Source organism: Desmodus rotundus, chromosome 2, assembly GCF_022682495.2.
Source record: "Desmodus rotundus isolate HL8 chromosome 2, HLdesRot8A.1, whole genome shotgun sequence".
Classification (NCBI taxonomy): domain Eukaryota; kingdom Metazoa; phylum Chordata; class Mammalia; order Chiroptera; family Phyllostomidae; genus Desmodus; species Desmodus rotundus.
In genome coordinates this window covers 415,063-431,501 of record NC_071388.1, presented here as the reverse complement: position 1 = coordinate 431,501, position 16,439 = coordinate 415,063, and the positions used below count along the sequence as shown (strand labels likewise).

The following is a 16,439-nucleotide window of genomic DNA, read 5'->3' as shown; positions in this document are numbered from 1 at the left end:
GTCACGGACACTGGTCCAGCCACTCGCACCCGCTGCATTATTAAGACGTTCATTAAATTAATACTGAAAGGGCTAAGGGGAAAGGAACAACAATTAACGGCTGTGAAAAACTAACGTGAAGAAAACTCCGCAGGAGCGGCCACCTCCCGGCGACCAGCCCGCTGACAAGCGGCCAGGCCCCAGTGTGGAGCCCTGCAGCCACCCTTTCTAGGAGGGGCCATGCAGTGACCTCAGAACCATTATTCTTTTCCTTTTGGGACATGGCATTTGACACAGTCAAACAGCCCAGGTGTGACTCCACACCACAGCTAACACAACACACCTGGTGTGAAATCTGGGGACCCTGAAGTCCTCACCTGTCACACCCACCCTGGCACAGACCAGGCAGCTCCTGTGTGGGTTTCCTCCTCCTCGAGCCACGCCCATCCCTAGTGCTGAGCCAGGAGCTAACACCGCCAATCCCAATGAATGGTGGCAAAACAGCGGCCCAGACACACCCGTGTGTCCCCTCACCTCACACTCCTGCTCCCTGGCTGAGCAGGGCTCACTGTCCCCTTCGGTGTCTGTCTCCGAGTCGTCTCCCAAGGAGATCACACAGGCATACGGACAGGGCTCCTGCTGGGGTTCAGAGACGTAATCGTCGGTGCCGATGTCCGAACCACCGGACCGGCCTCCGGTGCTCAGAGTGCTCATAAAAGGGCAGCTGACAGAGCTCAACGTGGCAAAAGTCCTCTGACCCGGCTCTGGGCTCTCGCTGATCCTGATCCCCAACCAGGGACACTCCGACCGCTTCTGGGAGTGGATCTGTTCTGATCCAGCTTTGGCCACGCCAGGGGACACCTGCATCGGGCAAGGAGAGGCCATGCCGCAAACGTCACTCCAGAAGCCCCTGGCCAGGTGCTCGGCCACTTCCCGCTCCACACTACTCCGGGCAAGGCCGCTCTCATCCCTGGGGCTGGAGTCAGATTTCAGATGTAAGCCTTGGCTTTCAGCAAAAGGTTTCTCTCCGCCAGCGTCTGGGCCGGACAAAGGCTTTTCTGTTAAGGCTGCTGTGTTCTGCATGCCGGCAAAGTTCAGGTCACCGTACTGGTCGTAGGTGTGTAAGAGAGACAGGGAGTAGAGCCCAGGAGGGTCTGCGGAAGAGCTGTGGGGGAGGAGCGTCCCTTCGGCTGCTTCTGGTGGGCACTGAGAAGCAGGGTCTTCCTTGGTGTCTGTCTGGTCCATTGCGGTTTTACTTTCTTCACATTTTAAAGCCACCGGCAAGTCTGCACAGTCCTGGACTCCTCCCAGACACTCATTTACAGATGTCTCACTTGGCTGAACAGAAGCGTGAACATCTTTGAACCCAGGTTCCACAGGGCGGACTCTGTCTGTCCCGAACGCTTTCTGGAATTTTCTGTATTTGGGGCATAAAGATGGCAAAGCCAGAGCAGCAGCCTTTTCTAAGCACATGGCCCCACACGTCTGACCGTCGCCGTCTTGCGGAGGAGGCAGCATTTTTGTATCTCCTTGATACCCACGGAGTTTACACTGAGGAGTCGGAACATTTTTATGTCGCCAAAATTCCTCCACCTCATCAATTCCTAAATCCCTCTGGTCCAAAAGTGAAAATTTAAGGTCTGTTTTCTGACAGTGCGGTGGGAGGCATTTTTTTCTTGGGCATTCTTGCTGCTCGGCAGTGGACTCCAAAGACTTGAATTTGAGAAACTGAAAGCAGGACTCCTCGATATCATGCACACCTAGAAAGTCCACACACTTGCACACTTCGTCCACATTGTCCTTACTGAGGAACAGTCTAGCAGTGTAGGCAAACTGAATTAAAGGTTCGAATCCTTTAACCGTCACCTGTTAACACACAAAATAGAAACAAACGCATCACTTGAAAGCTGCCCAGGAGATGAACGCAAGGGAAGGAGGACGGGCAAAGAGACGAAGAACTGACTTGTGAGCACCAGGGCACAGGCGCCTCGCCTTGGGGAGACCCGTGCCCCTCGGGGGGATGTGGACTAAGGGGGTTGGGGAAGCCGGCTGGTCACACCGGTTCCCTGCGACCACACCGCCCTGACAGAGCCCGCGCTCACTGAGACGTGGTCGTGGACTGAGACTTGCTCACACGAGGGAATAAAGACGAACAGCAGCACGACTCTCCCACACTGGCAGAAACCAGGCCTCAGTGGAATAAGGCAGCCTGGACACAACGCTAACACACAGGCAAGTCCCCGGCGTCCGCGGCCAGCCCCGGTCCGCACAGCCAGTGCTCCCAGCAACCCAACTACCCTAAACCACGAAAGTGAAAATGCTGAAGATAAAAAATACATCTGAACAACTCAGAGTGGTTCTGATCCACAGCAAATGCACAGTAAATGGTAACTGTTATCTTTATCTCATGCCAAAATTTCTAATAAAATTTTTAAAGATTCGGATTTAAAAAGTGAACAAAGTGAAGTCTAAAAATCATGCCTAGTACCCTTTGGCAAAGATTCATGGACTCCAGGTAACAAAACCTTTAAGCAGAAACTTGTATATTTTATTTACACTGAACCTGCCTCTGCAAAGTGAGGGGCAAATGGAATCTGAGGTGCAAAGAAAGCCCCGTTCTGGGTTAAAAATACAAAATTAATTTAACAACACTGAGTGGCTGTATGAGGTACTTTTGTGATCTTCTTAGAAACAGTCTGAGCAGTGAGGACTGAACTAGCTTCTGAATGGCGTGAAACAGAAACCAGCAATAACAGCGACCCCGGTGAGCACTCGGTGGAACCAGGCCCTGCAGGGCTGCCGGTGGGATGTGCGGTGGGCAGGCGGCCAGTTTCCTGTAAAACCAAAACCACAGCCGCTGTGTGTCCCGGCCACTGGGCTCCTGTCCTTTTACCCCTGAGAAATGACCTGTACGCAAATGTCCACAAGCAACTTTATTTGTGACAGCCAAGAACTCGAATTAGCCTAATATCCTCCGGTCGGTAAGCAGATAAAAACCGATACAGCCACACTCTGGCGCACCACTGGACAATACAAAGAACTATTGATACATGCAACCCAGACAAACCTCCAGGGAATTAAGGAAAACAGCCAATCCCAAAAGGTCACGTACCATGTGGTTGCAATCACATAACATTTTTGAAACAATAAAACGAGGACAGATTAGTGGCCACCCGGGAACCACTCAGCATCTCCACTATGGTGGACTTGGACCTCACAGGGAGGGGGCTGACCGAACTCCACACACACACACAGAGCTCAGTGCACCTAAAACCAAAGACTCTGAGAAAGAAGGGGGACTGCACCAATGCCAATGTCTTGGCTGTGATACCACACTGGCATTTTGCAAAATGTTATCCCTGGAGGAAACTGGCCAAAGTGTACAAGAAACACCTCATTTTTGTGAATTTACAATTATCTCAATAAAAACTTCAATTAACAATTCTTAAAAATACGTTAAAATAACCAAAAAAGGCTTCTACGGTAGTGATTCATGTATTTTCAATCTGTCCCCACTGCAAAGACTGGAAAACGTGTATACAGCATTCACACTCAAACCAGAATGCACAAATGGACACACGCACCCACACACACATGCCCGCCCCTACACGCCTTCCTCCCACACCCATGGATCCAGCTCTCCCCTCCCGGAAACCGCAGGCCGCCAGAAGCTTGTCCCCAGTGCGAGGCGCACCGCTACACTTTACAAACAATGTTACCCTACAGCTGACCTTCCCTGTCATGTGGTCGGCACTGCCTCACCGGCTCCCACCTCTGCCACGGAACTGAGGCGGGGATTCCCGAGCGACTGGGCACGCACACACGCACGGCCACGCAGCCCACACAGGCCTGGTGCACATGGGGCTCTGGCACTTTCTCGGATTCCTCTCAGCGAGCTCTAGTCTGAGTCCCCCTGGCACAGCCCCCGACTGACTGTCCTGTTTGCTCTCGGGGTCGGGGATCCAGCCTGCCCTGGCCCAGGACAGGTTTCCTGGAGGCAGGATGGGAACCAGGGCACAAACGTCTGGAACTCCACCCCAGCCTGGCAGAAGCAGATGTTCAAAAACCGGCTCTCTAAACCTGGCACAAGAACGGTCTGTCTCCTACCCTTGCACAGACACAATCTCAAAAAACGAGGAGGGAAAGGGAACAAGGACACTTCGGGGCTCCGACCTCCCCCGGGGATGTGCCACAGTGCACAGCAGGACTGACAGAACCCCGAGCCCGGGTGCAGGCTCCTGTCCCAGGAGAGGCCACAAGGAGAGGGCACTGCGTGGCGTGGCCTCTCCAGATGTCTCCAATCCCCTCGCTGCGCCCGGCTACGCTGTACCAACAATAACGTAAGTTCTTCATCTGCTCGATAAATACTTTGAACATCCAAAATTAGTAATTTTACATGTAAAATGTCATCATTTTATTTAAAAAGTTAAAGAAATGTACTGTTGCAGAACCTAAGAACTGTTCCTGAGTCTCAAAACAAGATGGCTTTATTTTTAACTTAATGAACCATAAAGGTTTCATTAAGTCGCATTAAATGTGAACCAGGGTGATTTCCAGAGGGTGGGCCCTCACCTCTTCTGGAAGAGAAATGCTGAGCTCTGCGTCGGCCTGGCCCACGACTCTTGCGTGGAAGTAACTGCTGCAGGCCGCCAGCACAGAGCGGTGGGCGCGGAACGGCCGTCCCTCCACCAACACGGTGACGTCACACAGCACGTCCTTCTTCCGCTGGTCGTCGAGGCTGAGCAAGACGTTGGTGCTGTGCACTGAGGACTCATAGGCAAAGGCCGTGCTCTCGCTCAGCGACATTCTGCATCACACTCGGTGCTGGGAGGCCCAGTGAGTGCATTCTTCTCGCTGTCGTGGACCCTGCAGGGACACGGTGAGAATGCATTGAGATGCGGTCCTGCTACAAGGGTTTTAAAAAACGGCAGTGTCAAATGTAAAGTACTCTTCACGAAAGCAAAAATAAAAATAAAAGCCTCCAGTGAGCCTAGAAGCACTTACTCAATCTACTTCATTTAAAACCGGGTCTTCACAGCCCTTTTTCTAACTAGTTCTAGGTACAAGGTCCTCGGGGTGGAGGAAGGAGTTTTTGAACCAAGGATTAATGGTCTCTGAAAGAGAGACATTTCACACCGAGAAAGCACCTCTGAGGAGCAAGCCGACGGGTCAGAGAATGCCTGGGTGGCTACAACAGGGGAGTGGGCGTGTGGGTCACCTGAGGTCCTGGCTGGAAGGGGACTGACCAGTGGGACAGGCACGTGGCAGTGCCCACCACCAGGCCCCACCCCCAGCATCGGCTGGCCGGGAGGAGGGCTCGGTGCTTTATAACAGGGGACAGGCTCTACAGAAGGCAGAGCTCCTCCGACGCTGGGAAGAAGATGACTTCTGCGGGAAATCGACTGAACCCTGTCAGGCCGGATCGTATTAATGAGCGTTTCCTGCCCAAGCTTGACTTCACCGGACAAAGTGCAGGGACAAGCGCAACTCCTTCATCATTAAAAACACGGGTCACACGCGGAAAGGCTCCCGGTTTTCTCAAAATGTTAAAACGCAAGAGAAAGTTACCAAAAATGTGTGCTTTTAAAGCATAAACTAGCAGAGTAGCCGCCAAACGGTTTTCGATCACGCGCACACTACTTGCAGAGAGGGGTGGCCCGGATCTCTGTCTGTCCGTGTCTCCGTCTGTCCGTGTCTCCGTCTGTCCACCGTGCGTTTCAGACGGGCACTACCAGTCTCACTACCACACACTCGCAAACCCACAGACCCTGGAAGTGAGAAGGGAGCCGGTCTCCTCTCGTCTGCCGGCCCCCAGTGCAGCGGTGAGCACCCGAGGGCGTGTGGCCCTGTGACGGGTCCCTTCCTATGGCAGCCCCTTCGTTCTCCTGACGCCTCACTCACTGCCTGAAGCAGGAAGGTCCCCAAGTGCTCAGTGACTGAGCCACTGACACTGTTCCCAGATCCTCTCCCCTCCAAACAGGAATGAGAGGAGAACAAGGACAAGGATGCACAGACAGCCCAGGCCAGGTCACGGGGAACTCCACCTCCATGGCGCAGACACGTGAAACGCGCGCAAAAGCCCTACGCTGCCCGTGTGTTTATTTTCAAGGTGTTTGACGTTGTAGCCGAGATGTCGGTCCCTCAGGAGCAGTCAGTGACAGTAACTCCCTCGTAATGTGGTTGACCGCGCCCAACGTTAAGAGTCACAGCCTACCCGTGCAGAATCCCGCACAGCACGTGAAATCCGGGCACTTTCAAAATCACACACTGGGACTGGCTCGACTTCTGGGATGTGTGCGTGGGGAACAATGCATTCCCTTCGGCAGCTGGTCTTAGTGGTCCAGTCACCAGCACCGGAGCGCAAGTCAGGCGTGGCGGGGAGCAGCCCTCACTCCAGGCAGTACCACCCCTGTGGGGCCATTCTGCTCAGCCAGTCCCTCCCACCATCCCCCAGCCCAGCAGGACCCCACGGTGGACCCTGCACCCAGGTCCCGGCCTCTGCCGTCTCTCCCAGATGCTGCCTTGCAAACCCCTAAAGCTGCACCGATCTCACGTGGGTGTCCGTTACTCTGCTGAACATAGCACAGGCTGGAGAGAACGGCACAGGCCAGCCGGCCGCAGCCACCACAGGCTCTGGTGCCGTCCCAGGGCTCAGCTCTGTCCCTCAGTCCCTCCGCTGCTCCTATCTCTGCCCTCAGCAGCCTCCAGTCGCCCCAGCAGACCACCCTAACAGGCAGCCACGCTCAGAAAACATGCCTCCTGCCTGTCCGCAGGCTCCCGCCCCTCTCCTTCCCACCTCCCCACCCCACGCCCAGCGGCCCTGCTGGCTGCTTCCCAGAGGCTTTGGTCACAAATTCGGTTGGTTCGGCCTCTGCAGAAACCACCCGGCGACAGCACGACAGCCAGCACTCACTGCGCTCCCTCTCCACACAAGGCCCGCGCCAAGGGCCGCACAGGACAGCTCGTCCCCTCACTCTCACAGCCCCCCATGCCTCAGAAGCTCCCACAGCGCCCCAGCCTTTCCCACGGGGAAAATGAGGTGCACTGGGAAGGACCTGGACCAAGGTCATGAGAGCATTAAGACGAGAAGGGGATTCACAGCAAGGATGCAACTACTCCACATCCTGTCTCGGCCAGCGTCTGCTGAAGCCACAGACTGCGGGCTCAGTGCGCAGATGCGGGGAGCCGGGCTCCCCTCACAGGCCACGACGGAGGAGGAGGAAATGGGCCTCGCAGGGAGGCGGGATGGGGGGGCTCTGAACCCTCCCGCACTGGATCTTCAGGTACCCTGGTCCCGCGGGGACCGCAGCAGAGCCACTCACAGGCCCCACTCACAGCCCCCAGGGCCCACTGCCACCAGGCGGCTCACTGCTCCCCTGAAACCCCTGGAGTGCTCACTCTTGGCTCAACCGTTTGGGGTGCAGGCCGTTTGGGGTGATTGCTCACCTCGCAAGCTCAGAGTCAGCTCACAGACTGGCTGTAAGGCACAGATGTGGGTATGTGCCAGCCCCAAGTCCCATCAGCTGCAGCTGGGAGAAGCTGGAGAGTTGGGCGGGGGAAACGGCCCGGGAGGCCCTGCACCTGCACAGAGCACGCTCACCAGGACCCTCATCTCCCACCCACACCTGGGTGCACCCTCCCCACACGGGCCCCGTGTGCGGTCGGTCTCTCACCATGGCGGCTGCCACTGCCCCTTCGCACCGAGACCCACTCCTCGCCATGGACACCATGACACCCGTCCACGCCAGCACTCGCTTGCCGACAGAAATGCAGCTCACTTTCTGCGACTACTTCCAAGTTCACACGTACGCAAATACAGTTATATAAAATAAAAGGTGAAATAAAGTCTCACATATCAATATTTCACCTTTACTGGTACAAAGCACTCTGGTTTCTGTTCTATTTTTAAAACGTCCAGGTGTGATCCAGTCCACTTCAAAAACCACTACTAGACCCTCACCTCTTGCCCCGAAAGTACAAGCCAAGCAGCCCACAGCGCGGGGCTTAGAATCCCACGCTGTCCGGGTCAACCCCGGCCCTGCAGCTCACTGACTGCTGACCTGGGGCAGGCTGCTCACCCTCCGGGGTCTTCTCACCTGTAACAGAGCTAACGGCAGTGGCCTGCCGGGCTGTCGTGAGGGCTACCTGGGACGCTGTGGGTGAAGGGGTCAGTGCACTGTCTAGCCCACGGCGAACAAAGGGTAAGTACCAGCTGCTATTAATGGCAGTAACAAAGCTCCTTTCCCCTCAGACCCTCTTGGTCCCCTCCAATTTACTCTCCCACATCAAAGGGACTCTCCCTTGCCAAACCCCTATAGTGTCTTCCAAACTTCTGATGATCAGTCTTAGATCCTGAGCAGGTCCTCACACCTGCGTGGTCAGACTTCCTACCTGTTAATCCAACATTCTCTCGGGTCTCTGCCTCCCTCTCTTGCTCTTCTCCAGCCTCACCTTCCTCCCTCCTCCCCACAGGCACCAAACTCCCTCCAGCCACAGGCCTGACTTCTACTCTTCCTGCTGGCTAACGCCTCAACTTTGAGGTCTCTTCTTAAACGTCAAAACCTTGCCTGACTCGCTTTCCAGCCTCAAGTCTGTAACAGAGCACTTGGTCCCATGCAGGGACTTGCTTCTGAGTGTGTCCCTTAGTGTTTTCATTACACATCCAAACCCCGATCTCCTACACCTGCCTCCAGCACAGCGCCTGCCATGCCTGGGCCACGAGGAGCGAGTGAAAGGAGCCCCCGCTCATCCCTCTGAGAGCTGGAAACGTCCCTGCAGGACAAGTGACCCCAGAGAGCAAGGCTTGGCGACTGCTGGCGCGGCCACCACAGCTGCCTCGGGTGAACGAGGCCCTGCGACCCTGCCTCACCGGCATGGGGCACCAGAGAAAGCCCTTCTGAAAATCACTTTTCCTAATTCTGAAAGCCATCCAAGTGGTCGTTAATCCATTCTTACCCAGCAGTGCAACTAAGTCATGGTAAACCGGTGAGAACCGCACACACCCTTCCGACACCAGAGTCGCCTTCCAACACTCCTCAAACCTGCACGGGAAGATCTAGCTCCCCCAGGGGGCCTTCCAGACCTCAGACTGTTCACTGGTTAACACCAGATTCGGACTCTTGTTACACATGATTTTTTCTATATTCTCAGAAATGCATAGGCTACCATTAAAATTCAAAACAAGGGTGTGCCGACCTCAGCAGACTGCTGATCCGTTCAGTAATGCTGATGAAGAACGGAGACACTTCAAAGCCCCCTGAACCCCCCTTTGTAAATAACTCCTGCCCTCTGCCCAGCTCCACACTGTTTTGATGCAGCGACCACTTGAGGTCCATGCTTTCAAAATCATCAAGAAAATGAAAAATGATACTGTGACTTCATCACATGTCAATAACTTCAAAGATCCTTTAACTTAAAAAAACAACTTCAAAAACCTCAGGTACCTGTGCAATCGTGGCGCCAGGCCCACACCCTTCGCGGCAAGAACTCAGCAGGAGCTGTGTGGGGACCGAGTCCACGCGCAGGGAAGGCCTCGAGTCTCGTGGGGCTGTGCTTCTGCATTCTCCACGGAGGGGCCCACAAAACTATCTAATACCACAGACTCACTGAAGAGACAAGACTCTCACCAAGCACTCCGCTCTTCACTGAACAGTGACGCCTGCTCTTCCTACAAGCGCCCACTGTGCGCACGGCAGAGCAAGCGCCACGCAACAGCAGCAGCCCTACATTCAGAAAGAGCAGAACCTAGAGATGCTCGAAGGAAAAGTGATGCGTTGGGCCGAAGGAGGCCCCCAAGGACCCTCACAACAGATCTCATAGCCCCCTGCACCCAGAAGCCCCCCTTCCCTTCCGCCCCAGTCCAACGCAGGCCAGGGCCTCCCCATGCCATACCTCCCCAGGCTCCCTCCTGCACGCCACACGCCTCCAGCCAGATCCAGCTGCAGGACCCCAAAGGCACGCGGGGGTGCTGGCCCTTCCACTCTTTGGACACCCGGCAAGCCCGATCTTCTCGCCTTCGGGGGGATGGGAAAGACTCCACAGCATCGCTCGCGCACTCCTTCGGTCCTCTATCTTTCCTTTAGGGGCCTTTGTAAGAACTTTTTAAATCTAAGTGGAGATGTGCGCTGGAACGAATTTCTTTAAAAACAGGGCGTTTCTTGTTACCATCCCCAATTCTGAAAGAACCGTAACACCAGAAAGTCTGCGGGCATTTAAGTCAGAGACAACCATGTCGGCCGGCCTTCTTTCCAACATTCTGCGACTTACTCACCCGCAGGAGGAGCCAGGAAGAACGACGCAGCGATCAAGACTCGCTATTTTCTTAAAGCTTCTGCAGATCTTAAACATCGCCCTTGTTTAAACGTCGTATCAGATAATCACATTTTCTAAATCCATTCCTCTCAGTCCTACAGAAAAGTCTGCAGTATGACGAGATAAGGCACAGGGATGAGCATATCAAAAAAGGCTGAATGAAAATTCCACGTCCATCGTCCATCAAAGTGGCAGACAGGCTCACTGCAGCGCCGAGGACGGGAAGAGAGCTGGGGCCGGGTGCCCCGACTCCGCACTGCAGGCACCATAATCAGCAGGGGTGCGGGAGGCCCTGCAATTCCTGCAGCCCACAATTTTACAACATTACGTGAGGTTCCACACAGGGAAAGTTGGATTTTTTCCAATTTCTCTTCCTAATATTAAAAATTATATACTCGTGGGTCTTCTGTTGTACTCATTTGGTATAATTCCATATCTGAAAGTACAGAGCTGCAGTTATGCTTAGGAGTCTGAAAGGTTACAGAGTCAGAGGCGTTGTTCACAGACTCACGCACCGAGAGGTCAAAGACAAAAGGTAGGTTTTTTACTTCCCAAGTCAACAAATCCAACTCCGAAATTCCTAGGCAGTGAGTTTAAAATAGCTTGGAAGGGAAGAAAGAAGAGAAGGAACACAGGAAAGCCAAGCTCTAGAACCAAAACCAGAAACACTGATTCCACTGTTACACTTTACTATTGTACAAAGAACTTAAAAAACAGTAAGTCTTTTATTTGCTTAATATATTTAGTAGCAACTTGATCCTTGAAAGGACCATGACATCACAATGGAATGGGACTACGTTAAGAAAATATGAACTAGCAAGTGGAATTGGCCCACACCAATGAAGCTAATTTACTGAGTACGTATTTTTCTCATGTACTTGTCCATCACTATTTCACTTATCCACTCTGGGGTTATGAATACAGAGAACAAACTGTATTATTTAAGGTATACAGTTCAGTGAGTTTTGACGTTTGTATATGTGCACAATCAAGGCGCTTCCATCACCCCTCAAAATGCCACACGCCCCGTGAGGTCGCTCTCCTTCCCCGTTCCCTGGCTCCAGGTGAGCGACACTTGGCTTTGTCACTATGCACTAGCATGCACTGTCTGTGGAACCACACGCTGCGTCCTCCGGCTCGGGTGTCTCCCGCCGCTGCACGGCAATCCCACTGTGTGCGGCGGGAGTTTGTGTCTTCTCACGGCTCGGTAGTATCTCTCTGTGGATCTTCCGCCATCTGTTTACCATGTAACCATGGAGGGAAGACCGGGATAAAGGTGGGCAGCGGCACTGTTTCCAGCCCGGACTGCAGTAACAGAGCTCCAGCGAACAGCTGCCTGGACACATTTCCTTCTCTCGGGTAAATGAATACCTAGGAGTGGAGAACTGAGTGCTACGGTAGGTTTACCTTTAACTTCTTTTTTTAAAAAATATATTTATTGATTATGGTATTACAGTTGTCCCATTCCCCCCCCTCACTCCACTCCATCCTGCCCACCCCCTCCCGCCCACATTCCCCCCCTATAGTTCATGTCCATGGGTCATACTTATAAGTCCTTTGGCTTCTACATTTCCTACACTATTTTTACCCTCCCCCTGTCTATTTTCCACCTACCATCTATGCTACTTATTCTCTGTACCTTTCCCCCGCCTCCCCCTCCCACTCCCCTATTGACAACCCTCCCTGTGATCTCCATCTCTATGGTTGTTCCTGTGCTAGTTGTTTGCCTAGTTTGCTCTTGTTTTTGTTTTAGGTGTGGTCCTTAATAACTGTGAGTTTGCTGTCATTTTTACTGTTCCTATTTTTGATCTTCTTTTTCTTAGGTAAGTCCCTTTAACATTTCATGTAATAAGGGCTTGGTGATGATGAACTCCTTGAACTTGACCTTATCTGAGAAGCACTTTATCTTCCCTTCCATTCTAAATGATAGCTTCGCTGGATACAGTAATCTTGGATGTAGGTCCTTGCCTTTCATGACTTGGAATACTTCTTGCCAGCCCCTTCTTGCCTGTAAGGTCTCTTTGGAGAAATCAGCTGACAGTCTTATGGGAAGTCTTTTGTAGGTAACTGTCTCCTTTTCTCTTGCTGCTTCTAAGATTCTCTCCTTCTGTTTCATCTTAGGTAATATAATTATGATGTGCCTTGGTGTGTTCCTCCTTGGGTCCAGCTTCTTTAACTTCTTAGAAGTTGCTAAACCATCTTCCAAAGCAACGCCTCGTTCCCCACTGCCACCAGCAGGAGGAGTCGTCCCGCTGCTCCTCATCGCACGAGCCCTGGTGCTGTCGCCCCGCCCTCGGCTGCCCTCATAAATGCACAGTGGGGTCTCCCCGGGCACTTCCTGATGGCTCACACTGGGCAGCATCTGTCTGGGTGTTTCTTGGCCATTTGTACATGTTTTTTCATGAAACGCCGTCCATTCGATTCTTCTGTCTGTCTTTGGGCTTTCCTCTTTTCACTGAGTTTTAGGGGCCGGGAGAAGTTTGATTAGGACCGCAGTGCATCTACACGCCCACGTGGGGGGAACTGACACCTAACGACCGAGTTTTCTGGCGTCTGAACACAGCAGGTCTCCCCGTTTCCTTAGGTCTCACTTCATGTCTCTCAGCATCTTCCCAATGTCTCTAGTACAGAGGTCACGCACATCTTCTGTTGAATTTATTCCCAAGTAGTTTACGTTTTTTGCAGTTACTATAAATAGACTTGTTTAACTTCACTTTCTGGCTTTTTGCTGCTACTCTAAACATTAAACTGACTTTTTTAATATTAACCTTGAACTTTGCAAGCTTACTTAATTCACCTGTCAGTTCTGAGAGTTGCTTTGTAGAGTCTTAGCATTTTCTATGTATGCGGTCATGTCACCTGCACACAGAGACAGCTGTGCGCCTTCCCCACCTTCCTTCATTCCCTTTTGTCCCTATTACAATGACCCAATGGTGAGAGTGGAGGCAGGGGCACCCTTGCCTTACTCCTTGTTCAATATTTCGCCATTGCGTATGATGTGAACTGCAGGCTTTTTAAGATGAGCCACTGATGAGCAAAAAGGGACGTGCTGCAGTCACTACCCTGGTTAACACAGGGCTTCCAGAAGAAACTGAGAGGGGGGAACGCAAAGAATAAAAATTCCAAAAAACTTCCCCAGGAGTAAACTTCCCAAATTCAGACTCCTCCAAGGGTCCCCTCATTCCTACACCACCTGGCCAGCACTCACCGCAGGCATCCCTGAGAGGACGGAGGTCATCAGGGAGCAGCTGAAGGACCGCAGACTCCACCCCTCCATCCCAAGCCCACAAAGAGGGCAGCAGACAGGGCTCCTGGGGCCCCTGTGCAGACAGCACAGGACAACCCGTGCAGGGCGATGCCTGCCTGGCCCTGCCCCGCCCAGCCCGGCCCAGCCACGCACTGAGTGCTCGCCAATCGTTAGCTGACACCTGAATTTGATGCTAGGAAAGGTTTTGAGGGGCACGGGCAGACGGTGAGAATGCAGGGAGAGAGAGAACAGCATGCTGCTCAGCTGCCGAGCCCCAGCACCGCACACAGAATAACATAACACGGTTAGCTAGTTTTCAGACCAGACAAATAATGTGAGGCTTAATTACAGCTAGAGAACGGAATGCGTATGAACCTCGACAAAATAAAAGTAAAACTGACGGCTAGGACCCCAGTGAACTGAAGGGAAAAGAGGTAAGTTACAGGGAGAGGCGGGGTCAGGGCCCCACCCACCCCAGACTGGTTTCTGGGTCCTCTCTCACTCACCAGACACGAATTCAAGTGAGAGACGGACACATGCAGCTGAGATGAGAGAGCGAGTTTATTTACGAAACACACGCAGGCACGAAGCTGCAAGCAGGCGCTGGGCAAGTCTGCGTGCCCCACGTAGAGGGAAATGAAGTCGTGAGTTTGTTTTAGAGACTTGAGCAGAGGCTGCAAGTGGGCACTCCGCTAATCCGAGTGTGCTGACTATTGGGGTTCGGGGCTATAGACCTTTGTCAGCCTCTAGGATCCCCCTCCTTCTTCCCCACTAAACCTTGGGAACAATGTAGAGCCACAAAGGCTTTCCTCTCAGCTAGTAAAGGCTCTTTGTCTTCGTCAGTGAAATTGCTACAGAGGCTCCCTTCCCAGCCCCGTCTCAAGGACTCCCCTCCTCCTGAGCGGTCCCTGCTGGTGACGTTCTGACCCTCCCACCCCCACAGTCTTATCTGAGTCAGGACGTGACTTCCTTTCGCTCCCAGCCTCCTGTTCAAAGTTCTCTGTTAGATTGTGATGGTGGGGCCCCTGCTTTATTTTCCCTCCGGCCGCTCATTTCTAGCTGCTGTCTACAGTGACAGTATGTCTATATGACTTATAATATGTGAAAGTCAAAGGTACTTCCTTAGATGAATGAGATGACTAAAAAACTAATTTTGAGTTGTAGAGGTAACCAAGAACAGAAGTAAAATAATAAACATGATATAGTCATACATATAGGTGAGAGGGATGGTGGAAGCAAACAGAATCAACAACCCTGGTAACAGGAAACCAACAGATCATGTCTGAGGCTCATAAATAAACGGAGGCATAAACATCTAGAGACACAGAAGCAAGCAAGCACCTAAAGAAGTAAAAAGCAAAATGGATAAACATAAATATTAACCATGAGGCAGAATCAGAGGTGGGATGGGGTGCAACAGATGAGGCTACTTTCCAATAAATCTGTATTTTTTAAAAACAACATGTATCATTTTGATTAAAAACACAAACTAAAAAGATGTATAAACAGACAGTAAACCAAAAAAGTAAAACTTGGTTAAGTCTAAATTGTTGATAACTTGGTTGTACGTCTTAAATTTTGAAGATTCTACAAATAGATAAGGAATTTGATAAAAAGAAAAAAATCAGCCTTTAACCGAAACCTCAGGTATTGACACAGAAACCGGGAGACGGGGAAGGCAGAAACGACGTATGCGGACTTCTGGTTTGACAGCAGCCGTGCTCCCAAGTGACGGCCTGGACGGTGTCCCGTCCGGGAGCATCCGCAGACCTGCCACCCCGGGGGCCTGATGGAAGCCGGGGCACCCACCCAGGAAATCCATTCACGGTGTCCAAGTGTGCGTTTGCTTTTGGTAGAACTGTTGAACTAAACCACAGGCTGATTCTTTGAGAAGACCAATAAAATGGACAAATTTCTGCAAAGTCTCATCAGTAAGACAAGATGAGAAAAAAAGGAACATGTAGCATTTCCATTATTGCCATTATCACACAAAACACACTGCTATGACTCGTCTCTTAAAATAAAGCGTCCGGACCCTTCCCAGACACTGCTGTCTCACTGAAACGCTCCGCTCCCCTTCAGCGAGCTCCCAAAAGGGCCGCTTACACTCACACCTTCCCCACCTGCCTGTCTTCCCAGTGTCACGTGACCCCACTAAAGTCAGGATCCTCCCTCCATGCCAGGACACCCGCTGTGAGGACCGATGGCCGCTGGCCTCACACAGACTCCCAGCAACACTCCACAGGTGACTCAGGCCCTCCAGGTCCCTCCTGCACTCAGCGTCCAGGCCACCGCACCCCCTCTGCCTGCCCAGCTCACTGGCACCACCCCTGGCACTCTCTGGTGGTCCTCCGCCTCTTCCAAACTGTGCACACTGGAGAGCCAGGGCCGAGCCCTGAAATGTCCCCTCCTGTTGGCACACATATCCTGGGTGACCTCACCTGGACCCATGGTGAGGACACACTCACTCGTGGACTGCGGGGCACACTCACGCCCCGACTTGGTCTAATCGAAACTTCACATGTGCAAACATGCACACTCAAATCATCACCTGTGCGCCTGCTGAGAGAAGGCACCTCACATTTAATGTGTTCCTCCACCTTTAGTTAGGGTATATATCAGAATGTTATATCAGGTGACCGTTGGGTCACCTCTACGTGATTTTTGTTTATTTCTGCACTTAAATTCTTAATCATAAACACCTATTACATCATAATCAAAAATATCAAAATAGGCAATAACTATAAACAAAAAATGTGCCTTCATCAGAAACGCAGTTCGTGTTTATTTCCACTGTCTGAGGGCTCCCAAGACACGTCCGTTGACTATCTCCCCCAGTCGCCAGCAGACGCGGCTTGTCACTGCGCAGAAAATTTTTAGCAACATTAAACGCAGTAGCGTC

The 16,439-nt window shown here is 52.2% G+C and overlaps 1 protein-coding gene across 7 annotated transcripts in view; it reads right to left on the bottom strand.

Annotated features, from left to right (window-relative positions):
* The window catches only part of BACH1 (BTB domain and CNC homolog 1), a 42,001-nt gene that overhangs the window by 14,822 nt on the left and 10,740 nt on the right, over positions 1 to 16,439 (bottom strand). For all 7 annotated transcript variants that reach the window (XM_053916519.1, XM_053916520.1, XM_053916527.1 and 4 more), the window contains exons 2-3: positions 4,552 to 4,845; positions 514 to 1,845 (exon numbers count right to left, since the gene is read on the bottom strand). In XM_053916519.1, the coding sequence (XP_053772494.1) occupies positions 514 to 1,845; positions 4,552 to 4,785 (1,566 nt within the window). In that variant the 5' untranslated portion in view covers positions 4,786 to 4,845. The remainder of the gene's footprint in view (positions 1 to 513; positions 1,846 to 4,551; positions 4,846 to 16,439) is intronic.